The sequence below is a fragment of the Orcinus orca genome, chromosome 9 (assembly GCF_937001465.1).
Source record: "Orcinus orca chromosome 9, mOrcOrc1.1, whole genome shotgun sequence".
Lineage (NCBI taxonomy): Eukaryota > Metazoa > Chordata > Mammalia > Artiodactyla > Delphinidae > Orcinus > Orcinus orca.
The window spans coordinates 103,591,204-103,618,109 of record NC_064567.1 but is presented as its reverse complement, the minus strand read 5'-3'; the positions used below and the strand labels follow the sequence as shown (position 1 = coordinate 103,618,109).

General features: G+C 35.9%; 1 protein-coding gene and 1 pseudogene across 1 annotated transcript in view; both read left to right on the top strand.

Annotated features, from left to right (window-relative positions):
- SPATA48 (spermatogenesis associated 48) overlaps positions 1–26,906 on the top strand; it is a 56,606-nt gene that overhangs the window by 10,635 nt on the left and 19,065 nt on the right. The window contains exons 3-5 of the mRNA XM_004277947.3: positions 13,407–13,483; positions 15,835–15,973; positions 16,813–16,880. Coding sequence (XP_004277995.1) covers positions 13,407–13,483; positions 15,835–15,973; positions 16,813–16,880 — 284 coding nt within the window. The remainder of the gene's footprint in view (positions 1–13,406; positions 13,484–15,834; positions 15,974–16,812; positions 16,881–26,906) is intronic.
- LOC117195908 (aspartyl/asparaginyl beta-hydroxylase-like) lies at positions 1,290–1,868 on the top strand (annotated as a pseudogene).

The window sequence follows — 26,906 nt, the reverse complement described above, 5'->3', positions numbered from 1 at the left end:
GAACATTATAAGAAATTGAAGGCATTAATGCCTTTTTTTTTCCATCTAAGGCTACAAATTTATGGCAAGGCTACATGCTTTACTTAGCTATATATTGTAGAATTAGAATTCTGAAGTTTGTGCTTGTCCTGCAAAAGCTTATAGAGCATACTTATTTAAATTTAAAATAAGCTTAGACTTTTATGACAAAATCTTGATATTTTACTACCAGTAGTGGGAGCTAAGTAACATTGGACAGTACTTCCAATGGAAAAACAACTGGATTAACATTTTTTTAATATCAAAAAGCTAATAAGGTGGAGAGAAATTACTGGGCCAATGAGAGGGTAGAAACTCTAAAATTTAAGCTATCACTTAGGGTCACTTCAGCCTTACAGCAATTTGCTGTTCTGGAAAGGGAAACTAAACTTTAACTGAACATTTCCTAGCCTCGTGGGTATAAAACACCAAAAATTAGAATTGGTCTTTGAAAACCACCCACTACACCTGAAGGCTTTCACCTTAGAAGTAAGGGTAGATCAATAGTAAAAAGCCTTGAACAGACTACAGCTGCTTCACAATAAAAGAGAAAACCAAGTCTTGGACTGGTATTAAGGTGATCCTAGATTGCTATCATTCCCAGAATCCAGACATACAAATAAAACTTCTTTGGAAGATGATAGTATATTAATTACTAAGCCTCAAATTATTTCTGTCAATAACTTTTAAAATATAATGTTTAACACATAATCAACAGTAACCAAACGCATAAAGAGAAAGGACACTGTGAATGAGAATCAGCAGAAATGAGAGAAAACAAAGAGACAAAAATTGATTCTAGACGTTGGAAATATGCATAAAATGTTCAAAAAGAAAAAAAAGATTAAGCTCGAAATTTTTGTAAATAAGTTAGAAATTAGAAAATGCAAAATTAGAAAAATGAGAAAAATGTAGTACCAGAACTGAAAAATACAGTAAGCAAAGAATAAGGTAGATGGGTGCTGTAGCAGATTAGACACAGTTAAAGAGAGAATTGGAGAACTGTAGATAAAAGAGAGGAAAATACTCTTGATGATGCACAAATTTACAAAAAGATGGAAAATACCAAAGGGAGAGTAAAAATCATAGAGGATACAGTGAAAAAGAAAAACATATGTTTATTTGGAATTCTAGATGTGTAAGAGAATAGGAGAGAAGCAACATGTGAAGACACAATTATCATATCCACTGCTGTTTATTTATGGAGTTCCCTGCGGCATCCCCTCACATATTCTGCTGTACATTAAGGATTAATTATTAGTAAGCCAATCATGACAGCAGGAGCAGCAGCTGCTGGTGTCAGCCCCAGCACCAACAAAAATGGCAGCAAGAGTCTCAAAAAACAGACAAAGCACAGAAGACACAAAAATGGAAAGAAGGAGATTTTTGAAAGTTATTTCTTCACATTGTTTATGGTAATTGCATTGTTTAGAATCTGGGCATCAGTTGTTATCTTTTGTTAGGTCTTGTTGAACATGAAATTCTAGGAAATTGAAACATGATATTGTTGGTGATGGAGGATCTTAATGTGGATGCTAAAGTATCAGGACATAAAGAGAGATCTCCTTCAATGTTATTAGTCTTGTCAGAAGAAACTAGGAAATATCTAGATTTATTAGTAGAGGTTCCCATTGAATCAGATTCCAAGAGCACTAGAGATGAAGTCAAAGATCAAATTTAATCACTTCTTTATGAAATAGTACACACAAAACATTCAGAGAACAGAGATAGAAGACGCACCAGCAGAAGAATAGCTACTAGAAAATGAATATTTATTAGGAAATTATGTAGATGATAAATTTGAGGACCTGGAAACTAAAACATTTCATAAAGAAATTGAAGCTACATAACATAGAAGTGGCAGCTTACAAGACTAATCAGGAAGTGGAAGAGAAAAATCCAGATTCCAATGAAAGACTGTGCCATGATACCAATGATGTGATAAACCAAGATGATGATGAACAATAATATGAACAACCAGAAAATGAGAAAAATTTGAGAAAAATCCAGATTCCAATGAAAGACTGTGCATTTGAGAAAAATGCGTATTTGAGAAAATTCCAGATTCCAATGAAAGACTGTGCCATGATACCAATGACATGATAAACCAAGATGATGATGAACAATAATATGAACCACCAGAAAATAGGGAGACATAAATTCAGACCCTGCTAGGAAATATTTAGTTACCTTCTTGAAGAAGAACAATAGGAAATGACAGATTTCAGAATCTTTGCCCGTAAAACTAGAGGAGGACCAATATTATCCACACATCACTCACCAACTTTATCAATACATTGCCCACAGGAAACAGGTAATTGTGACAAATCTTGTAAATTGCTGAAAAGCTCATAATCTAAAACATTTTAAATGAATTGTAGTCAATTGTAATTTAGAATACTTTTTAGAAATAAAAAATTGATGTGATTTTGCATTTCTACATGCCTCATTTTTGACAGTAGATCCATTGGTTTTATTTGCTTGTTTGCTCCATCTCTCACACAGCTCTTATTCTTACCCATGTTTATGTGTAATCTTCAGAAAAGATGTAGAAATTATATTGATGTAGCAGAAATTGTTTTGTCAAAGATTTCATATTTGTTAGTAGTGCATAACACTAACAATGTTAGGTTTATTTGGGTGACCTCTATGCTAAACATGGATTTTTATCTGCAAAGACACTGAAATATTTGCTAATGACTCAGGCTGATAGGAATCATCATAAACTGTGTGCCAATCAACAGGACAACGGGATACTGGGGAATATAGTACATATAGATATACTGGAACTAGATATAGTAGAATAAAACAGCACAATTAACAACTCAACCTAATAGACATACAAAAATAAATCTTTTTGCAAGGACCATTTACAAAAATTACCACATACTATGCCATAAAACAAGTCTAAAAATATTTCAAATGTTTTAAGTCATACAAAGTATATTCTTTGCCCACAAGACTATTATGACAGGTCAAAACACCTTAGAAAATCATGCATTTGGAAATATAAAAATGTATTTATGAATGAGTGATGGGCCAAAGAAGAAATCATAAAGGAAACTAGAAAATATCTTGAACTGAATAATAAAATGTTGTACAACACAAGGAATATAGCCAATATCTTACAATAACTATAAATGGAGTATAACCTTTAAAACTTGTGAATCACTGTATTGTACAGCCGTAGATTATATAATGTTGTACATCAACTGTACTTCAATTTAAAAAATAAAATCGATCATGGGAGGAGTGCACCTCCAGGGAAGGAAAGGCCAGAAGTGATTCTGCCATGGTTGGGACCAGCCTGGAGCCAGTGAGGGTCCCTGACTGAAGACCCAGCAGGCCAGCTTCGAAGAAAACCTAGAGAGAGGGCAAGTTACAAATCATCCCCAGACTACAGGAGATACAGACATGGCAGAAGGGACTTGGATCAGGTCAGAAGCCAATTTCCCTGTGGTACCTAAGTGGATCCTGATGAATTTACCCTTGCAAGTGAAAAAGATGACATTACATACAAAACTGGAAGTGCACGAGTAAGAAGAGATTGAATAATAACTCATACATGCCTTTTGGGGCATTTAAGCCCTGAGAAAACCCTTTGTGACCCAGAGACTCACAAAGCGAGAGGAGTTGTCATTCTTCACTGTCTTGGCATTGCCAAAGGCCTCCAGCAGGGGATTGGCATTGATGATTTGATCTTCCAGAGTTCCCTGCAAAGGCAAGAGCAGTCCTCACATCTGGGCTTCCTGAGCACTCTGACACTCTTGATTCGGACACACCAATCAGACCCACCTGCACTTTGCCACTTTCATCCTTCTTCTCTCCAGTAACTGCAATTGTTGCAAAGTACTAGATGACATGCTCCTCTGTGTTCACAGTCTTTCCTGCTCCAGATTCTCCACTGTCAAACAGAAACCAAATAATAGATCAGAACTACAGCTTACATTGTCAGTATCTAAGACAATCACCACAAACCAGAGAAGAAGAAAAAAATCACTTATGCGGTCAGGATGGACTGGTTCTCATGATCTGTGAAAAAGAAATCAAGACCATCAGTTTTTAAAAATAGTACACATCCAATATGAAGATTATCGACTCTGTTCAGATTAAACATAGTTTATTCTTTTTAACATTTTGAAGATGTTGCCTGTGATCTTGGTTTTGTGTGTCGATCCCAGATAGTACTTGCCTCTTGCAGTAAAATTTGTGAAAATGAGAGGCAAAGAATCATCTGTTTCTTCTTAAAATATTATTAATTTTAAAATTTATGGGAAATTTCAAACATATACAAAGGTAGAGGCCATAATGTAAAGAGCTCCTATGTACCCATCATACAGTTTCAGCAGTTATTATTTGGCCAGTTTTATATAATCTATACTCCAATCCTAAACTCACTCAGTTATTTTAAAGAAAATACCAGGCATCATATAATTTCATCTATAACTATTTCAGTAAGAATCATACAATTCTGAAGTTTCATTTAACAGATGAAGAAACAAACCCAGAGAGAAATATAAGTGATTTTCTAATACTTACATAGCTTGTCAAGATATTTAGGCCAATAATTTATATATTTTTCTGCTACCTGGCCTCCTCCAGGTTCTTCATATTAATTTGACTACTGCTAATTCTAAAAAAGGAAGGGATCTGGAATTGTAACTGTTGGTGCTCATTTACTTTTAGTCTCCTTGTATACACACTTCTAAGGGATAAAAACAAAAATTATCACTAAAAATAATAAAATAAATAAAATAGAATTATTGTAGCAACGTGTGGGAATGCAACTATAACAGTGCCTGGAGGAAAATATATAATGTTTTTTTAATAATCTTAAATGAATATGTTATAACAGAAGAAAACCTGAAAATTTAAGAACTAAGCAAGCATCCATCTCAAAATGAGAAAAAATAATAGTTTTTTAAGTTGAATGGAGGATATAATAAAGATAAAATGAGAAATAAGAAAAGAGAAAACAAACATATATTTTAAAAGAACACCAAGGCCACAAGTTGGTTCATTGATAAACAATTGATAAATATCTGCCACTGTCAATCAAGAAGAACAAAAATATATAACTTTGGGGAAGCCAAATATAATGCTGACCTCATAAAACTGTGAATCCCCACATAGCCTCAAAAACAGTGCAGAACAAGACAAGTGACAGTATATAAAAGCCTTACCATCACCATAACTAGAAGGCAGAGAAATTCTAAATTTCAAATTACTGCAAGTTCAAAAGAAAAGAAAACAGAAAATCCTAACAAGTCATGTCTCAACATCTCAACAGAAACCATTTTTTTGGTAAATAAGGACAGCTTTGGAAAAATTACATGGTAGACAGAAGCCAGCTTAAAATTGGTCAAAACTGTGGATAAATAGACAAAGTCTAGGACTAAAAATATAGATAATGTCAAAGTCTAAGTCTACAGAGAAGGAGTTAAAAGAACATGTGATCTGAGATGGCAGTTTCTGAAAGGAATTGATTGTGTAGGAGAAGAAGGTTAAAAGAAAAAAAAGAAGGAAAAGAGGAAAATTTAAGATCCTGAAAGGCAAAAAGAATTATTTAATTGGAGATTTTACAACCCCTCTGGTAACAGTCAACTAAGATAAGGAAAAAACTTTATTAAAGAAACTGTACTTTGCTACACTGACAGAAGAGGGTACCACTGAACTACAAATATTAAACCACACAAAATTCACAGAATTAATTAAAGAAAACTGTAATAAAACAGAAAACAAGAATCAAAATACCTTAGTGAAGAAAATTCCTCCCCAAATCAACTTTAAAAAATATTGTAATATAACACTCTGAAGTTTGTTATATATTTTCAGGCAAGCATTTGAGAATATGAAAATTGCCTGCATAAAGAAATTCAAAGATTTACAAATAAAATTTTAGGTGAAACAAGTGAAAGAAAATTCATTTCAAAATTAAGACCTAATTTCATGATGCCCAAGGAAACTAAAATTAAATAAGATTTAATTAAAATAAAAATTTAATGGAGGACTTTGAAGAAAGGCAGGAAGACATCCAAGAGAAGAAGAATGAAGAATTAGTTTAAAATATCTGAGTGAAAATGGTTGAAAAGGAAGATAAGCAAAGATAAGCAAAGAAGAAAGAATATATGTATAATTGGAGTCCCTGAAGAAAAACTAAATGATAGAATGGAAATAATATGTTAAACCAGGGTTTCTCAACTTTGGCGCAATGACATTTTGGGCTGGATAATTCTTTGTTGTGGGAGAGATTTTGTGCAGTGTAGGATGATTAGCAGCATTCCTGGCTTCTCCCCACTAAACACCAGTAGCACCTTTCTTGATGAATGAAAATCCGTTCTCAAAATGCTAGAAAATGGACAGCAAAGGAAAACAACAAAGCGAGAAAAAAGATAACAGAAGAAATTAAAGAAGTACAGGAGATGGAGTAACATGCACTCAACTATCCTGCCTTAATAATGTAGAAAACTGAAAAAATTTTGAGAAATAATGGCTTCCAGACACTAGACAAGAGGCAGTGAAGTACTAAGCTCTCTGAGGAAGGAAGAACATTGTGAACTCCACAATCATACTGGCTTACTACCCGGAGACAGTTTCTAAACCACAGTCCAGGGAAGGGAAATCCATACAAAGCTTCACACTTTCATGCAGTTGAGGAGACAGGGATTGATGTTCTAGGGGTAAGGGGCAAGTCAAGCATAATTTGCAGAGTAGGATACCAGGGAGGAGGGAGCTACAGCAAGGGGGCTCTGGAGATCTGGGAGAGAGAATGAGCAGATCTTTGAGCAATGATCTGTGCCTCCTTAAGGGGAAACTACCAAAGCTGAGGAAACACCTATTGTAAAGAACTGGCATGATCATTTTCTGAAGCTCAAACAGGCAGGGGATGTCCATGTCCCCACAAAGTAGAAGGAAGAAACTTTTTAGTTCATGGGATGTCAGGTGGACGCTTCAGAAGGATGTCACCTCTGAAGTCAGGCTTAGTTAGCCCTACTCTAAAGCTTCCTCTGGACTTTAATAAACAAAGCTTAAAAGCAACCCTCAAAAGCACCCAACTGATTTCAAGTACTGAACTTTGTGCTGGAACAGAATCTAACACTATTTAAGTATTAAAATAAGTTCTAGTAACCAATAAACTAACATCCAAAATAAGCAAAACTCAATTAAAAATTAATTTTTATGCAAAGGAGAAGAAAAATATTACCCATAGTCAGGAGCAAAAGTAAGTCAGTAATGCCAGACACAGAAGTGACAGACATGAAGAAACAAGCAGACAGGGATATGTTCAAGCAGCTATTACAAATGTGTTCCCTACATTCAGGATGTAGAGGAGACCACACTATGATGATGTGGAAAATGGGCCATACAAACAAGACTCAGAAGAACTTCTAGAGAAAAACACCATGTCTAAAATGAAAGATAAATGGATAGCTTCAAGAACAGATTAGACACTGCAGAATAAAAGGTCAGTGAAATTAAAGACATAGCAGTAGAAACTCGAACATGAAATACAGAGAGAAAATTAACAAATAAAGCATCAGTCAGCTGTGGGACAGTGTCGAGCAGTCTAACATACATGTAATTGGAATTCCAGGGTAAAAAGGAAAGTGGGAAAAAATATTTTGGGAAATAATGGCCCAAATTGTTCCTAACTGAAGAAAATTATGAATCTTCACATCCCAAAAATTCAGCAAATGCCAAGCTGAGTAAAGATAAATAAAACCATGCACATCAACCACATTGTGGAAAAACAGTGATAAAGAGAAAATCCTAAAATAGTTAGAGAAAAAAAATTATGTACAGAGGAATACATGTAAAACTGACAGTAGGTTTCTTGTCAGAATCTGTACAAGCCAGAATAAAATGAAAACACATTTTAAATTTTTAAAAAATCAACTATGAATACTTTAACCAGAAATAACACATTTCAAAAATAAAGTCAAAACACACAAGGACATTTTCAGAAAAACCAAGCTGAGAAAATTCATTGCTAGCAGACATAAAGGAAGTTCTTTAGATAGAAAAAACTAAAGTATATGGAAATTTGAATTTCCACAATGAAATGGATTTGAGATCAACAGAAATGGTAAATATGTGGGTAAAAATAAAATACTATGTTTTGTTTTTAAGTTAAAGTATACTGACTGTTAAAGAAACAACCATTACAGGGCTTCCCTGGTGGCGCAGTGGTTGAGAGTCTGCCTGCCAATGCAGGGGACACGGGTTTGTGCCCCGGTCCGGGAAGATCCCACATGCCGCGAAGCGGCTGGGCCCGTGAGCCATGGCCGCTGAGCCTGCACGGCTGGAGCCTGCGCATCCAGAGCCTGCGCGTCCGGAGCCTGTGCTCCACAATGGGAGAGGCCACAACAGTGAGAGGCCCGCGTACAGCAAAAAAAAAAAAAAAAAAGAAAAGAAAGAAACAACCATTACAAGTAGTTAGAGGTTATAGCATATGTAGGAGTAAACTGTATAACAGTAACCCAGGGAATGTCAGGGGATATGCTGTTGTAATTTTTACACCATTTGTGAAATGGTGTAATATACTGTAAACCCTAGAATTAAAGACATGTATTGTAAATCCTAGAGTGACCATGATAAAAGAAAGAAAGAGAGAGAGACACACAGAAAGGAAGGAAGGAAGGAAAGAGAGAAAGAAAGAAGGCTAATAGGCAGAGATAAAATTAAATTATAAAGAGGAAAAAAATTACCTTAACTAATCCAAAACAAAGTAATGCAAAAGGAAAAGGAGGTGAAACAAATAGTAAATAAAGCTAGATTTTAAAGCTAGATATAAACCAAATTATGTCGATTGCTATATTGACTCTAACTATATATAATTAAATTTAAAGTCAGCAATTTTTATGTTGGATTAAAAAAATTAATACCCAACTATATTCTGGCTACAAGAAAACCATGTTAAATAGAAATAGATAAAAGTTTAAGATGGGAAAATATATACTGCACAAAAAAGAGTTAAAGAAAACAGAAATATCTGTAATAATATCAAATGAAGTAGATTTCAGAGCAAGAAATTTTACCAGATAGATATTCCATGACGAAAAAGAAGGTCAATTTATAAAATGACCTAATAACGCAACTCAAATACATGAAGCAAAAAACTGATGGAACTGAAAAGCAGATCCACAATCACTATCAGAGATTTAAACACTCCATTCTTAGTAACTGATAGAAAAGGTAGACAGAAAAAAAAAGTGAAGATAAAGAAGATATAAAAAGAAGATATAAAAAAACATTATTGACTGACTTGACCTACTTGGTATAGTCCACACAACAATAGCAGAATAGGAATTCTTGTCAATTCACACAGAGGGTTCACCAAGGTAAATTGTATTCTGGGACATAAAATAAATCAATAAATTAAGAGAATTGAAATTATACACAGAATACGCTCTGATTGCAAATGAATTAAGGTAGAAATCAGTAATGAAAGGTATCAGGTAAAGACTGAAGATGCACATACATGTTTAGGGTCTAGCAATATAGCACGTGGTTACTAAAGTTAAGTCATGATAAAGTTAAGTCTACCCCAGAAATGTAAAATTTGCTTAACTTTAGGAAATCGGTAAACATAACTAACTGTATCACAGTAGAAAAGTCATATACTCATCTAAACATAGGCAAAAAAAGAAAAAAGTTTGATGAAAAGAACTGAAAATTGTCCTCAAATTAACAATAGATATCTATGAAAAGGTAAATCAAACAATATTTGAACTCTACACATTGGAGTTCCTAGCCAGCCAAATCAAAGAAACATAAAAATAGTATAAAACTTAGAAAGTGTTAAACAAATCTATTATTCTTGATAATATGATTATGCATGTTAAAAATCCAACTAAATCTGCAGTTAACTTACTGAAATTAAAAAATGAGTGTAATAAGTTTTCTAGAAATAAATATTATTATAAAATCATTAATTGTATTCTAAATATCAGTGAGAAGCAGAACATTTTTTAAAAGTTTAAGCTATCATTTAAAATTGCATCAAAATTATTAACTATTGAGTAATAAATCTAACAAAACATATTCAAGAACCCTGTGGCAAAACTAGTACGTGTATTGAGAGAAATTTTAAAATACCCAAATAGATAGAGAAATATACTATTATCTGGACTGGAAGGCTCAACATTTAAAGTTTTTTTAGACCTTTCTAAGTTGATTTACAGTTTCAATATAATTTCAGTCAATATCCTATCTGTGTATTTGTGGAAATTGAAAATTTCTTTATAAAATGGATGCAGAAACCAAAGAATCAGAAATAACCAAGATTATTCTTAGGAAGAAGGGAAAAATCAATATTCATTTGTAATAAAAACTCTCAACAAATTAGATTTATGAGGGGACTTCCTCAACCTGATATTTAAGGCATCTGTGATGAACTAAGGCTAAAGTAATGATGAAAGACAATTTTCTTTCTCTAAAATCAGGAACAAGACAAAAATGCCTGCTCTTACCACTTTTATTTTCCATCCAATGGAGATAATGGCTATTGCAGCAGGGTAAGGAAGAGAGGTAGAAGTCATAAATATTGGAAAGGAAGAAACAAATCTATCTTTACATAGAGATGACCTAATATTTATAGAAAATCCTCAGGAATCTTCAAAACAACTACTAAAAGTAATAGCTGAATTTATTAAAGGCATGTTTATTGTTAATATACAAAAACCAATTGTATTTGTGCATATCAGAAGGCAACAATTGGAAAATGAAATTTCAAAAGATTCTGTTTACAATAGGGCCAAAATCAACATAGAATTTAGTGAAACACATGCACATTTTCTTCACTGACAACTAGAGTACATTGATGAATGAAATCAATTAAAGAAGACCTAAATAAATGGAAAGCAAACCAGGTTTATGGACAGAAAGACTTATTATTGTTAATATGTTAATGCTTCCCCAGTTAATCTATAGATACTTTCAATGCAAACTCCATCAAAATCTTAAGAGACACTTTTGAAGAAATTGGCAAGCTGATTATAAAATCAATATAAAACGGAAAGCTAAAATAACTAAATCAATTTTGAATAAGAAGAATAAACTTGGAGGATTTATGCCACCTGATTTCAAGTCTTACTATAAAGTTACAATAATCAGTACAAAAGGGAAAATGATAGATACAGATTAATGAAACATAAAAGAGAGTCCAGAAGTGGAACCACCTAATATATTGCCATTTGATTTTTTTAATGTGCCAAGGCATTTAAGTGAAGAAAGGGAAGTTTTAATATATTACTAAAACAACTGGATATCCTATGGGGAAAAAAATCAAGTTTTACTATATTAACATATACAAAAAATTAACCTTAAAATGGATAATAGGCCTCAATATAAAATTAAGATTGTAAAATTTTTTAAATATTTAGATTTTCAAAATGCATTGTTAAGAAAATGAAACAGCAAGCTACACAATGGGAAAATATTCACAATCACATATATGATAAAGGATTTGTATCTATAATGTATAAAAACCTCTTAAAATCAGTCAATAACAAGACTAACAACCCAAGTGAAAAATGAACAAAAGATCTGAACAGACACTTCACAAAAAAAAATAAGAATGGCTAAAAAATACATGAAACGATGTTCAACATGCTGAGTCATTAGTGAAAAACAGTATATCCCCACAATGGCTAAAATTTAAAAGACTGAAAATTCCAGGTGTTGACAAGGATCCAGAACACTGGAACTCTCACACACTGCTGGTGGGATTGTGAAACATTACAGATACTTTGGAAACTCTTTAACACTGTTTAGAAGTTAAACACACACCTATCAAGTGTCCCAGCCATTCTACTCCTAGATATTTACCCAAGACAAATTTAAATGTATGTCCACACAATGACTTGAACATAAATATTCAAAGCAGCTTTATTCATAATTGCCAAAATGTGGAAACAAATGTTCACATGCATGTGAAAGTATGAACAAATTGTGGCATAGTCATACAATGGAATAGTATTCAGCAATAAAAATCTACTGATACATGCAACAACATGAATGAATCTCAAAATCATTATACTGAATGAAAGTAGCCAGAAACAAAATATTACATACCAACTGATTCTATTTAAATAAACCTCTAAAAATACAAACCAATATAGAGTGACAAAAAGCAGATCATTTGTTGCCCTGGCCTGGGAACAGGGGGACATATGGATGCAAAGGGGCATGAGAAATACTTCTGTAAAATATAAATGCTCTGAATCTTGTCTGTTGTGTTTTCATGGATATACACAGCTATAATATCTCATCAAGTTGTATGCATTTATCGAATTTAGTTCATTGCAGTATATTATACCTCAATACAGTTTATTTTTTTAATAAAGGATATGATAAACAACTTTATGCCAGTCAATCTGACAACTTAGCTAAGATGAGAAAATTCCTTGAAAACCCAACAAAACTGACATAATAAGAAAGTCTGAGGAGCCCTACACCTATGAAATAGTTTAATTGATTATCAAAACACTTTCTACAGAAAAAACTCCAGGGCTAGGTAGTTTTACTAATGAGCAAGGTCAGATATTTAAGGAAGAAATAATATCATTTTACCCAAATAATAATATATTTGAGGACAAAAGAATCCTGTCATCACAATATGAAAAAGATATTACAACAAAAATTAGTCTGATATGAACAGACAAAAAAATCCTTAGCAAAATTTTACTAAATTGAATTTAGTAATATATAAAAAGGATGATACATCACAACTAAGTGGGAATTATTCCAGGATTGCAAGATTTGTTTAGCATTCAAAAATCAGTGACTGTAATTTACTATATATGTTCTCAAACCACCACAGAGTTAAATTAAAAATAAATAGCTATAAGATGTCTAGGAAAACATCAAATATTTTTAAATTAAACACCACAATTCTAAATAATCCATGGGTCAAAGAAGAAATCACAGGAGAAATTAGAAAATGTTTTAAACTGAATGATAAATTTGAAAATGAAACATATCAGATTTTGTATAAAGGAGTTAAAACTCTGCTAAGAAGAAAAAAATAGTCTTTTGTGTATATATTAGAAAACAAGAAAGGTCTAAAATTAATTAAATACATTTCAATCTTAAAAAATTTATTAAGCCAAAAATCAGAAATGAGTAGAATAACATATATTTGTAAGTTTTAATTTAATTAGTAGGAGTACACACACACACACACACACACACACACACACACACACACAATGTAAATTTCCAAGACAATAGAGGAAAGTGGGAAAGCATTAAATCTGGTGGATCCAAGACGTGCTTTGAAAGAAGAAAAATGCAGAATGAGAGAAAAAGAAAGCATGGTGAATATAAAACATTAGCAATTTTCATTTACATCTAATCTTTTTAAACTTATTATTCACCCCTTCTAGGATGATGGAGAACCACTTTTACAATCAAACAAGAAATATAATGCAAAAGACTCATTTTACAAGTCTTCTACACAAAAGTAAGCTTTTTCCTGAGTAGAATTTGATTTAAAAACGTATTTCTTTTTTCTTTAATAACACATCTCCTTTGTGTCCACAATATCCTGGATCCTGTGAGGAATTCAAAGACTATCAGACACAATTCTTTACTTACTTATATTGATTGCTAAAATAAACAGTTAAAGGAGGAAAACCTATATTTAATAGAAAAATAAAACCAAAACAGAAAGGAAAGGCTCAGAGAGAGAGGACGAGATAAGGATGTCCAGCATCATAGAAAATGAGAGCAGAGAAGTTTGAAGAACTTTTTTACTCAGTTGAAAATCATATAAAGTATCTGTTATGTGTCCATGCCCTAGGCTGTGAGATTCACCAGTGAATAAAAGACTCCTCCAATGAGCACTCACTCTAAAGGGAGACGGACAATAAGCCACAAAAGTAATAAATAAATAGATCATATCTTAGAAGGTGATGAGTCAATGAAAAAATAGCAGAGAAAAAATAGAACAGGATAAGAATATCAAGAACGTCCTGTGTGGAGTAACAGGCTTCCAGAATAACTAGGAGGTCTGGGTAGGCCTCCTTGAGCGATGAGATTTGAGCAGGAACTTGGAAATGAGTGATGTGCAGATATCTGGATTGACTACTTCCCAGTCAAAGGGAACGTAGAGCAAAAGCCCTGTGTCAGAAGTGTGATTGAGGTGTCAAGGAAGAGCAAAGGCCAGGGGTCTACAGTGCAGTAAGAGAGGGGTAGCAAAAGAAGAGGTCAGGGAGTACCCAGGAACCAGATCTTGCTGGGCACTTGCAGAGACTGTAAACAGTAGGGTGTTAGCAGTGAAGTGGCCAGATCAGACTTGTGTATCAAAGTAGTCATGGTGGCTGCTGGGTTCAAAGTGGACCGGGTGAGGGGAGAAGCTGGGAGACCAGGCAGAAGGTTGCTGCTGTCATCTAGGTCAGAGATAATGGCGTTTTGGAGGAGTGTGGTAGGAAGTTGTAACAGTTGCTGGCCTCTGGATACATTTTGAGAACAGAGTCAACACAGTTTCCAGACTGGAGATTGTGAGCCTGAAAGAGGCATGGAGAATGATTCCAAGGTTTAGGGCTCTGCAGCTGGATGGACTGAAGCCATCACTTATCAAGATGAAGGCCGGTGGAGCAGGTCGGGGGGGAAAGATCAGAGGCCAGTTTTAGACATGCTGAATATAAAGATGCTCATTAGACATCCATGTGGATGCGTCAAGTAGGCAACGGGGTCTGTGGGTCTGCAGTCTGGGGGAGAGGTCTGGGCTGGAGGAGCAAGTCTGGGTGTCATGGCTTATGGGCAGGGATGTCAAGCCCCAGCACTGGATGAGCCAGAGGAGAACAGAGCTTGAGTCCTGGCATCTGTACATCAAGAAAGAGGAGAAAAAGGGGGGTGGTGCCAGCACAAGGGACTGAGAGGAGGGAACCAATGGGGGGTTGGGGGGAGGAAATGCAGAGACCTAGTGCTTGGGTGGCAAACTAAGAAAGTGCTTTAGGGGGCAGGGGGGTGAACATCATGTGAATGTTACTGACTCCTCAGTGGCAGGTAATCAAGATCAGAGGTCTAACTTCGACCATCAGTGGCTGAGTGACCTTAAGCAAACAAATTCAGTTTTCTAAGCCATAGCTTATTTATTTATAAATTAATGTTCTTCTTGCCCTGCTGCAAAGCTCAAATGAATTTTTTTTCAGTAAAGTGTAAGATGTATATACGTGTATGCATTCGTTTTCTATTGCTGCGTAACAGATTACCACAATATGGCAGCTTTACATCATGCCCATTTAGTAGCTCACGTTTGCATAAGACAGAAGTGCTGGCAAGTGCCCACTGAGTTCAATGATCAGGGTTTCTCAGGCTGGAATCAAGATGTCAGCAGCAGCTGAGTCCCAGTCTCCCAGGATCATTCGGATTGTTGGCAGAATTCAGCTCAGCGCAGCTCCAGGACTCTCAGGATTTGTTTAAGGATAACTGAAGTGTGTCTGCTGCTGTTTTCTTGCTTCTTTTTAGGGGTCACCTGTTTAGGTCAGAACCACTTAGGATAATCTGCCTTTTATTTATTTATTTTTTGAGTAACTCAAATTCAACTGATTAGGGACCTTAATTATCTGTGCACAATTCCTTTTTGCCATATAAAGTTGCCATATAAACTATCATAGGCGTGATACCCTACCATATACATTTGCTCTGCCCACACTTGAGGGGAGGTGACTACATACAGTATGTACGCCAGGGGCAGGAATCTTGGGGGGCAATTTAGAATTCTTCCTACCACAGAATACGCTATTGTTAAGAACTATGCCAACTGAATATGTATTTTTCATAAAATGTCATTATTTAATAATTTCATAGGGCTTATGAAATGGTTCCTTGGGACAAGATGCTACCACCAAAACTTGATCCAGAAGAAACAACAGTGGAAAAAGCTGCTGACCCTATCTCACAGTGTTTTACACTGAAAAGATATGAAGGATTGCCAGCAATAACTCAGGTCAGTGATCACCTCTCATAATGAAGTTTTTTAATACATCAAAGTACACAAAACTAAAAAGGAAATCAATTATATTGAAATACAGTTCTAAACATGGACTCCTAAGAGGTTTGTGAACTACAGGTTAAGAAGCCCACAGTATCTTGAAAAACTTCAGCTTTTACAGAGAAAAAGGATAATTAGAGAGGAAAAATACAGTTTTAATATAAAATCTCAGCACAGGATTTGTGCACAGAAATTAAAACCAATTAAAGGACCAAAAATGTGTCTGGATTCCTATAACTATTTTTAAGAATCTCTCAACTCCTTTAAAATATTTTTATACCTTGTGAAAATTGGTCTTTTATTACATATTGTTTAGTGTTGAATTATACTTGTATCCAAAGTCCTTCCTGGCGAGATGATGGTCTAAGATGACGGCTCTGGGTGGGGGAGACTAGCCTGGGGCTGTGGAGCATGGGCTAAGGGGGAGCCAAGAAAGCACAGTCTTGGGATGAAAATCCAAACCAGACCTTTCACAAGGGCTTCAGCCCAAAGGAGGTGGCTCACGAGGCAGATTCCAGCTGTGAGAAAACAAACCGACCCTGAGGGTCTGCGAGCAGAGCAGAGACCAGGAGTGGCTCTGGAGCAACCCCCGGAGTGACTAAGGGTGCTCGGGGAGTGCTTTCCATTGGGTGACTGGGGCTCTTGCCTGTGATACGAGAGGACTGAAGCTTGTATACTAGAAATTATAGTAACTTAGAACATATATACTAGAGATTACAGTAATTGGAACTTAAATACTAGAAATTACACTAACTTGGTTAAATACTTGTCATTCATTTTGATGGTGATTTTAGATGGTTGGTGGACTATGGGACAGATTTCAAACAAGATCTTTCTTGGCACCAGTCAAACCAGTCAATTTGTAAGTTTTATCTCCTAATGTTCTCATCAGTAGACCTTTTGCCGTCACATATTTATCATAAGAATCAGAGGCTCTAGCCCATGGGTGAGGGGCATGTCCTCCAGAGAGCATCCCAGAGGCCCTCAGACTTCGTCCCTGTGGCTGGAAAGAGAACACAAATCCCAGTTCAGCCACTCAGTGTTGCCAGCTTTCTCTTGTTTTCTCTTAACCCTTCTTAAAATTTAGACTATCAAATATACCACAACCATTTAAAAATAAAGAGTGTTTTATATGTCACTTGACATGAAGAATTATAATGTTGTAAAATGCATGGACGTCAAGGGATTATGAATTATTTTCTATCAACTTTTGTATCATATAGTTATTTTGAGTTCTATTAATGCTAGAAACAATGATTTATTACTAATCTTTCCACATAGGTAATTTTGTGCATTTAGTCTAAAAAGTTTGGTGTTTCTGTCTTTGAAAATGCCACTATTTTGTCTCTTTTTTCTTCTTTTGACCCACAATACAGCCATCATCTCTGTTTTTATTTTTTAAATTTATCTTTGAATAATTCCTATATAAAAATGTAAAATAAAAATATGATATAATCTGCGTGTCTACTTCCCAACTATAAAAACAAACCGTTACTAACACCACAGAAGCCCCTACGTACTTCTCTCTAAGCACATGTGCCTTCCTAAGGGATGACCATTATTCCAGCTGTGAAGTTTCACATTTTCATGCACCCTTAAAACATGTGTGTTATTCTTAACCAAGATGTGGAATTGTGCTCCATGTTTACAAGTGGTAAATAAGTGTTCCATGTTTATAAGTGGTATCAAACGTATATTCATACAACTTAACATTTTTGTTCAGTACTGTGTTTGTGAGACTCATGCTGGCATCTCTAGGTGTTCATTTTCTCTGACGCATAGTCTTCCATTGAATCGTTATACCACAATTTATTCATCCGTTCTCATAACTTAATTTTTTGTCTTATTTCTGTTGGAGTTGGAAACAATATCCCCATATCTTTATAAAGTATAAAGCTATTTCTGGGTTTTATATAGACATCCTTACGTGTACAATTGCTACATCAAGAGGTGTAAACTTCTTTATGTTCTAAATATTGCTACGTTATTCTCCAAATGAGTTTTACCAATGGACCAACCATCAGCAATGCTTGAATTCCCACTATGAACTTTGTGGCCAGCATTTGGGATTTTCAAATTAGAAAAATTCTAATTTTAGAAGCATGAAATTGTACTTCATTATAATTTTAACATTTACCTGGTTACTAATAACCACTTTTTTTGTAAGTTGTAACTTACTGCATGTTCACATGTATAACTTACTTGTTCATATATTTTGTCTTTTACTGATTGATTATACAAATTTTTAAGTCTATTACTCTGGATTAAAATCCTTTATTGGCAATATGTATATCTCCTTCTAGGCTGTGACTTTTCTATTTTATAGTGCCCTTTGCTGAACTGAAGTTCAAAGTTTTAATATAACTGAATTCATCAATATTTACCTCCATACCTTGTTATATTTGTGGAATTTTTAATAGATCTTTCTCTATCCAGAAGTAAAAAGGATATTATCCTTCATTTACTTTTTTTCCTAAAAATAATTAAAGTTTTTCTTTTCATATTTATCTCTTTAAAACATTTGAAGTCGATTCTCACTTATGATCTGAGCCAGGGACCCATTTCTCAGCATGGCTCGGCAGTTGTCCTGTCCCAGTTTAGTGAGTAGACTGCTGAGCAGACTAATGAGTGATTTGTAGCCTGCAACCCATTAGTGGAGAGTCACAACCAGCATTTTGTGAAAATTAAATAGAATAGAAAACATAAGAATGAATCACATGGAACTTTAAACAGATATGTGTATTTTGCAACAAATACTGTGGCCGGTTATGAAGAATAGTGTGAGACAGACAGATAATGCATAAGAAGAATGCATGCGTCCACAGTGAGATAATCCCATCTTTTGTTCCCTGGAGTTTCATATGATGTTCTGGTTTGATGATGGTCAATTTGATCATCACCTCAATGGGAGGGTTTTTAATCTTGTACATTTAATTTTATATTTACCTAATCCATCATTAATTGCAAAGCAAAGTATGGGAGATTTTAGGCCTTAGTCAGCAAAATTAATAAGTTATTAATAAATTTAAGTTATGGAAAAATAATATCAAAGGTGACATTTTCCAAATTTTTAACAATTGTATGTAGCACTTCAATAAAACCAGCATAAATTGCCCTTTAAAGAAGGATTTTTTTGGAGGACCTTCAAGATGGCAGAGGAATAAGACTTCCTCCCCACAAATACATCAAAAATATATCTACATGTGGAACAACTCCTACAGAACACCTACTGAATGCTGGCAGAAGACCTCAGACCTCCCAAAAGGCAAGAAACTCCCCACATACCTTTTTTCTTTTGCCCTACCCACGTACCTGGATAGGACAAAAGAAAAAGCGAAGACAAAAGAATAGGGATGGGACCCGCACCACTGGGAGGGAGCTGTGAAGGAGGAAAAGTTTCCACACACTAGGAAGCCCCTTCACTTGTGGAGACAGAGGGTGGGCAGCAGGGGGAAGCTTTGGAGCCATGGAGGAGAGCGCAGCAACAGGGGTGCAGAGGGCAAAGTGGAGAGACTCCCGCACAGAGGATCGGTGCCGACCAGCACTCACCAGCCTGAGAGGCTTGTCTGCTCACCCGCCGGGGCTGGTGGGGGCTGGGAGCTGAGGCTTGAGCTTCAGAAGTCAGACCCCGGGGAGAGGACTGGGTTTGGCTGCGTGAACACAGCCTGAAGGGGGCTAGTGCACCACAGCTAGCCAGGAGGGAGTCTGGGGAAAAGTCTGGAACTGCCTAAGAGTCAAGAGGCAATTTTTTCAGGGTGCATGAGGAGAGGGGCTTCAGAACACCACCTAGATGAGCTCCAGAGACAGGCACAAATCACGGCTATCAGTGCAGACACCAGAGACGGGCATGAAACGCTAAGACCGCTGCTACAGCCACCAAGAAGCCTGTGTGCAAGCACAGGTCACTATCCACATCTCCCCTCCTGGGAGCCTGTGCGGCCCACCACTGCCAGAGTCCCATAATCCAGGGACAATTTCCCCCGAAGAACGCACGGCGTGCCTCAGGCTGTTGCAACGTCACGCTGGCCTCTGCCACCGCAGGCTCGCCCCGCATTACGTACCCATCCCTCCCCCTGGCCTGAGTGATCCAGAGCCCCCTAATCAGCCACTCCTTTAACCCCCTCCTGTCTGGGCAAAGAAAAGATGCCAGAGGGCAACCTACATGCAGAGGAGGGGCCAAATCCAAAGCTGAACCCCAAGAGCTGTGCGAACAAAGAAGGGAAAGGGAAATCTCTCCCAGCAGCCTCAGGAGCAGCTGATTAAATCTCCACAATCGACTTGAGGTATGCTGCATCTGTGGAATACCTGAATAGACAATGAATCATCCCAGAATTGAGGTGGTAGACTTTGGGAGCAACAGTAGACTTGGGGTTTGCTGTCTGCAACTCTTTTCTTTCTGACTTTTATGTTTATCTCAGTATAGTTCTTAGCACTTGTTATCATTGGTAGATTTGTTTATTGGTTTGGATGCTCTCTTCATTTTTTAAATTACTTTTTAAATTTTTTATTATTTTTTAAATAATTTTTTATATTTTATTTTTATTATTTTTTCTTTCTGTCTTTTTTTTCTCCCTTTTCTTCTGAGCCATGTGGCTGACAGGGTCTTGATGATCTGGCTGGCTATCAGGCCTGAGCCTCTGAGGTGAGAGAGCTGAGTTCAGGACATTGGACCACCAGAGACCTCCCAGCCCCATGTAATATCAATCAGTGAGAGCTCTCACAGAGATCTCCATCTCAATGCTAAGAACAGCTCCACTCAATCAGCAGCAAGCTCCAGTGCTGGACACCCCATGCCAAACAAGTAGCAAGATAGGAACACAAACCCATCCATTAGCATAGAGGGTGCCTAAAATCATAATAAATTCACAGACACCCCAAAACACAATACTGGACACAGTTCTGCCCACCAGAAAGACAAGATCCAGCCTCATCCACCAGAACACAGGCACCAGTCCCCTCCACCAGGAAGCCTACACAACCCACTGAACCAACCTCACCCACTGGGGGTGGACACCAAAAACAATGGGAACTATGAACCTGAAGCCTGCAAAAAGGAGACCCCAACCACAGTAAGTTAAGCAAAATGAGAAGACAGAGAAATACACAGCAGATAAAGGAGCAAAGTAAAAACCCACAAGACCAAACAAATGAAGAGGAAATAGGCAGTCTACCTGAAAAAGAATTCAGAGTGATGATAGTAAAGATATTCCAAAATCCTGGAAATAGAATGGAGAAAATGCAAGAAACATTTAACAAGGACCTAGAAGAACCAAAGAGCAAACAAATAATTATGAGAAACTCAATAAGTGAAATTAAAAATTCTCTAGAAGGAATCAATAGCAGAATAACTGAGGCAGAAGAACCGATAAGTGACCTGGAAGATAAAATGGTGGAAATAACTACCTCAGAGCAGAATAAAGAAAAAAGAATGAAAATAATTGAAGACAGTCTCAGAGACCTCTGGGACAACATTAAACACACCAACATTCCAATTATAGGGTCCCAGAAGAACAATAGAAAAAGAAAGACACTGAGAAAATATTTGAAGGAATTGTAGTTGAAAGCTTCCCTAATATGGGAAAGGAAATAGTCTATCAAGTCCAGTAAACACAGAGAATCCCATACAGGATAAATCCAAAGAGAAACATGATAAAACACACATTAATCAAACTATCAAAAATTAAATACACAGAAAAAATATTAAAAGAAGCAAGGGAAAAACAGCAAATAACATACAAGGGAATCACCATAAGGTTAACAGCTGATCTTTCAGCAGAAAATCTGCAAGCCAGAAGGGACTGGCAGGACATATTTAAAATGATGAAAGGGGAAAACTTACAACCAAGATTACTCTACCCAGCAAGGATCTCATTCAGATTTGGCAGAGAAATTAAAACCTTTAAAGACAATTATCTTTACAGTAAAGAGAATTCAGCACCACCAAATCAGATTTACAACAGATGCTAAGGGAACTTCTCTAGGCAGGAAACACAAGAGAAGGAAAAGACCTACAAAAACAAACCCAAAACAATCAAAAAAATGGTAAAAGGAACATACATATCGATAATTATCATAAATGTAAATGGATTAAATGCTCCAAATAAAAGACACAGACTGGCTGAATGGATACAAAAACAAGACCCATATATATGCTGTCTACAAGAGACCCACTTCAGACCTAGGGACACATACAGACCAAAAGTGAGGGGATGGAAAACGATATTCCATGTACATGGAAATCAAAAGAAATCTGGAGTAGCAATACTTATATCAGACAAAATAGACTTTAAAATGAAGACTATTACAAGAGACAAAGAAGGACACTACATAATGATCAAGTGATCAATCCAAGAAGAAGATATAACAATTGTAAATATTTATGCACCCAAAATAAGAGAACTTCAATACATAAGCCAAATGCTAACAGTTGTAAAAGGGGAAATCAACAGTAATACAATAATAGTAGGGGACTTTAACACCCTACTTTCACCAGTGGACAGATCATCCAAAATGAAAATAAATAAGGAAACACAAGCTTTAAATGACACATTAAACAAGATGGACTTAATTGATATTTATAGGACATTCCATCCAAAATCAACAGAATACACTTTCTTCTCAAATGCTCATGGAACATTCTGAAGGATAGATCATATCTTGTGTCACAAATCAAGCCTTGGTAAATTTAAGAAAATAAAAATTTATCAAGTACCTTTTCTTACCACAACACTATGAGACTAGATATCAATTACAGGAAAAATACTGTAAAAAGTACAAGCACATGGAGAGCTAAACAATATGGTACTAAATAACCAAGAGATCACTGAGGAAATCAAAGAGGAAATAAAAGAATACCTAGAAACAACTGACAATCAGAACACAGCAACCCAAAACCTATGGGATGCAGCAAAAGCAGCACTAAGAGGGAAGTTTATAGCAATACAATCCTCCCTCAAGAAACAAGAAACATCTCAAATAAACAACCTAACCTTACACCTAAAGCAATTAGAGAAAGAAAGAAATAAAAAACCCAAAGTTAGCAGTATGAAAGAAATCATAAAGAACAGATCAGAAAGATATGAAAAACAAATGAAGGAAACAATAGTAAAGATCAATAAAACTAAAAGTGGTTCTTTGAGAAGATAAACAAAATTGATAAAACATTAGCCAGACTTATCAAGAAAAAAGAGAGAAGACTCAAATCAATAGAATTAGAAATGAAAAAGGAGAAGTAACAACTGACACTGCAGAAGTACAGGGATCATGAGAGATTACTACAAGCAACTCTATGCCAATAAAATGGACAACCTGGAAGAAATGGACAAATTCTTAGAAAAACACAACCTTCCAAGACTGAACCAGGAAGAAATAGAAAATATGAACAGACCAATCACAAGCACTGTAATTGAGGCTGTGATTTAAAATCTTCCAACAAACAAAAGCCCAGGACCAGATGGCTTCACAGGCGAATTCTATCAAACATTTAGAGAAGAGCTAACACCTATCCTTCTCAAACTCTTCCCAAATATAGCACAGGAAGAAACACTCCCAAGCTCATTCTACGAGGCCACCATCACCCTGATACCAAAACTAGAAAAAGATGTCACAAAAAAAGAAAACTACAGGCCAGTAATACTGATGAACATAAATGCAAAAGTCCTCAACAAAATACTAGCAAACACAATCAAACAGCACATTAAAAGGATCATACACCATGATCAAGTGGAGTTTATCCCAGGAATGCAAGGATTCTTCAATATACCCAAATCAATCAACGTGATACACCATATTGACAAATTGAAGGAGAAAAACCATATGATCATCTCAACAGATGCTGAAAAAGCTTTTGACAAAATTCAACACCCGGGTTTCCCTGGTTCAGCAGTGGTTGAGAGTCTGCCTGCCGATGCAGGGGACATGGGTTTGTGCCCCAGTCTGGGAAGATCCCACATGCCGCGGAGCAGCTAGGCCTGTGAGCCATGGCCACTGAGCCTGCACGTCCGGAGCCTGTGCTCTGCAACGGGAGAGGCCACAGCAGTAAGAGGCCCACGTACCACAAAAAAAAAAAAAAAATTCAACACCCATTAAGGATAAAACCCTCCAGAAAGTAGGCGTAGAGGGAACTTACCTCAACATAATAAAGGCCGTATATGACGAACCCACAGCCAACATTGCTCTCAATGGTGAACAACTGAAACCATTTCCACTAAGATCAGGAACAAGACAAGGCTGTCCATTCTCACCTCTATTATTCAACTTAGTTTTGGAAGTTTTAGCCACAGCAATCAGAGAAGAAAAATAAATAAAAGGAATCCAAGTTGGAAAAGGAGAAGAAAACTGTCACTGTTTGCAGATAACATGTTACTATACATACAGAATCCTAAAGATGGTACCAGAAAACTACTAGAGCTAATCAATGAATTTGGTAAAGTTGTAAGATACAAAATTAATGCACAGAAATCTCTTGCATTCCTATACACTAATGATGAAAAATCTGAAAGAGAAATTAGGAAACACTCCTATTTACCATTGCAACAAAAAGAATAAAATACCTACGCATAAACCTGCCTAAGGAGAAAAAAGACCTCTATGCAGAAAGCTATAAGACACTAATGAAAGAAATTAAAGATGATACAAACAGATGGAAAGATATAGCATGTTCTTGGATTGGAAGAATCAACATTGTGAAAATGACTATGTTACCCAAAACAATCTACAGATTCAATGCAATCCCGATCAAACTACCAATGACATTCTTTACAGAACAAGAACAAAAAAGTTCACAATTTGTATGGAAACACAAAAGACTCTGAATAGCCAAAACAATCTTGAGAAAGAAAAACGAGCTGGAGGAATCAGGCTCCCTGACTTCAGACTATACTACAAAGCTACAGTAATCAAGACAGTATGATACTGACACAAACACAGAAATATAGATCAATGGAACAGGATAGAAAGCCCAGAGATAAACCCATGCACATATGATCACCTTATCTTTGATAAAGGAGGCAAGAATATACAATGGAGAAAAGACAGCCTCTTCCATAAGTGGTGCTGGCAATACTGGACAGCTACATGTAAAAGAATGAAATCAGAACACTCCCTAACACCATAAACAAAAATGAACTCAAAATGGATTAATGACCTTAATGTAAGGGCAGACACTATAAAACTCTTAGAAGAAAACATAGGCAGAACACTCTATGACATAAATCACAGCAAGATCCTTTTTGACTTACCTCCTAGAGTACGGGAAATTGAAACAAACAAATGGGACCTAATGAAACTTAAAAGCTTTTGCATAGCAAAAGAAACCATAAACAAGACGAAATGACAACCCTCAGAATTGGAGAAAATATTTGCAAATGAAGCAACTGACAAAGGATTAATCTCCAAAATATACAAGCAGCTCAATAACAAAAAAACAAAGAACCCAATCCAAAAATGGACAGAAGACCTCAATAGACATTTCTACAAAGAAGATATACAGATTGCCAACAAACACATGAAAGGATGCTCAACATCACTAATCATTAGAGAAATGCAAATCAAAACTACAATGATGTATCACCTCACACCGGTCAGAATGGCCATCATCAAAAAATCTGCAAACAATAAATGCTGGAGAGGGTGTGGAGTAAAGGGAACCCTCTTGCACTGTTCATGGGAATGTAAATTGACACAGCCACTCTGGAGAACAGTATGAAGATTCCTTAAAAAACTAAAAGTACAACTACCATACTACCCAGCAATCCCACTACTGGGCATATATGCTGAGAAAACCATAATTCAAAAAGAGACCTGTACCACAATGTCCATTGCAGCACTATTTACAATAGCCAGGACATGGAAGCAACCTAAGTGTCCATTGACAGATGAATGGATAAAGAAGATGAGGCACATATATACAATGGAATATTACTCAGCCATAAAAAGAAAAGAAATTGAGTTATTAGTTGTGAGGTGGATGGATCTAGAATCTCTCATACAGAGTGAAGTAAGTCAGAAACAGAAAAACAAATACCGTATGCTAACAGATATATATGGGATCTTAAAAAAAAATGGTTCTAAGGAGCCTAGGGGCAGCAGATGTAGAGAATGGACTTGAGGACACGGGGAGCGGGAAGGGTATGCTGGGACGAAGTGAGACAGTAGCACTGACATATGTACACTATCAAATGTAAAATAGATAGCTAGTGGGAAGCAGCTGGGAGCACAGGGAGATCAGCTCGGTGCTTTGTGACCACCTAGAGGGGTGGGATAGGGAGGAAGATGCAAGAGGGAGGGGATATGGGGATATATGTATACATATAGCTGATTCACTTTGTTATACAGCAGAAACTAACACAACATTGTAAAGCAATTATACTCCAATAAAGATGTAAAAAAAAGGATTTTTTAAATTTTTTAGAATAAAAAAGTGTAGTGAAGTGGAAATATGCAAAATCATAATCAAGTTTAAATGTTGAATCTGGAATTGCAAGTAATGACAGTATTGAGAAAAATATTGAGTCGTGTCAGCAAACTGATTTTATTGAGCCATATTCTAAAATCAGTATTTAAAGTTTTGATAAAGATTATTTAAAAGATGGTTTAACCAAAGGTATAAAACACCCCAATAAAAATAATAGATTCCAATGTATAAATTGAATGGTAATAATTTAAATCAAAGATTAAAACATTCAAAATATAAGTTCCTTATAAACACAGCAAGCTGGAATAGTTGATAATCCCATTCAAATATCTTTTAAAAGAATAAAGATGTAAATTGCTGGTGCTAACTCTTAATATTACGTGAGTGCTAATAAAAAAACTTTATTAGCGAGAATTCCCTGGCAGTCCAGTGGTTAGGACTCGACCTAACCACTGCCATGGTGGTTAGGTTAGG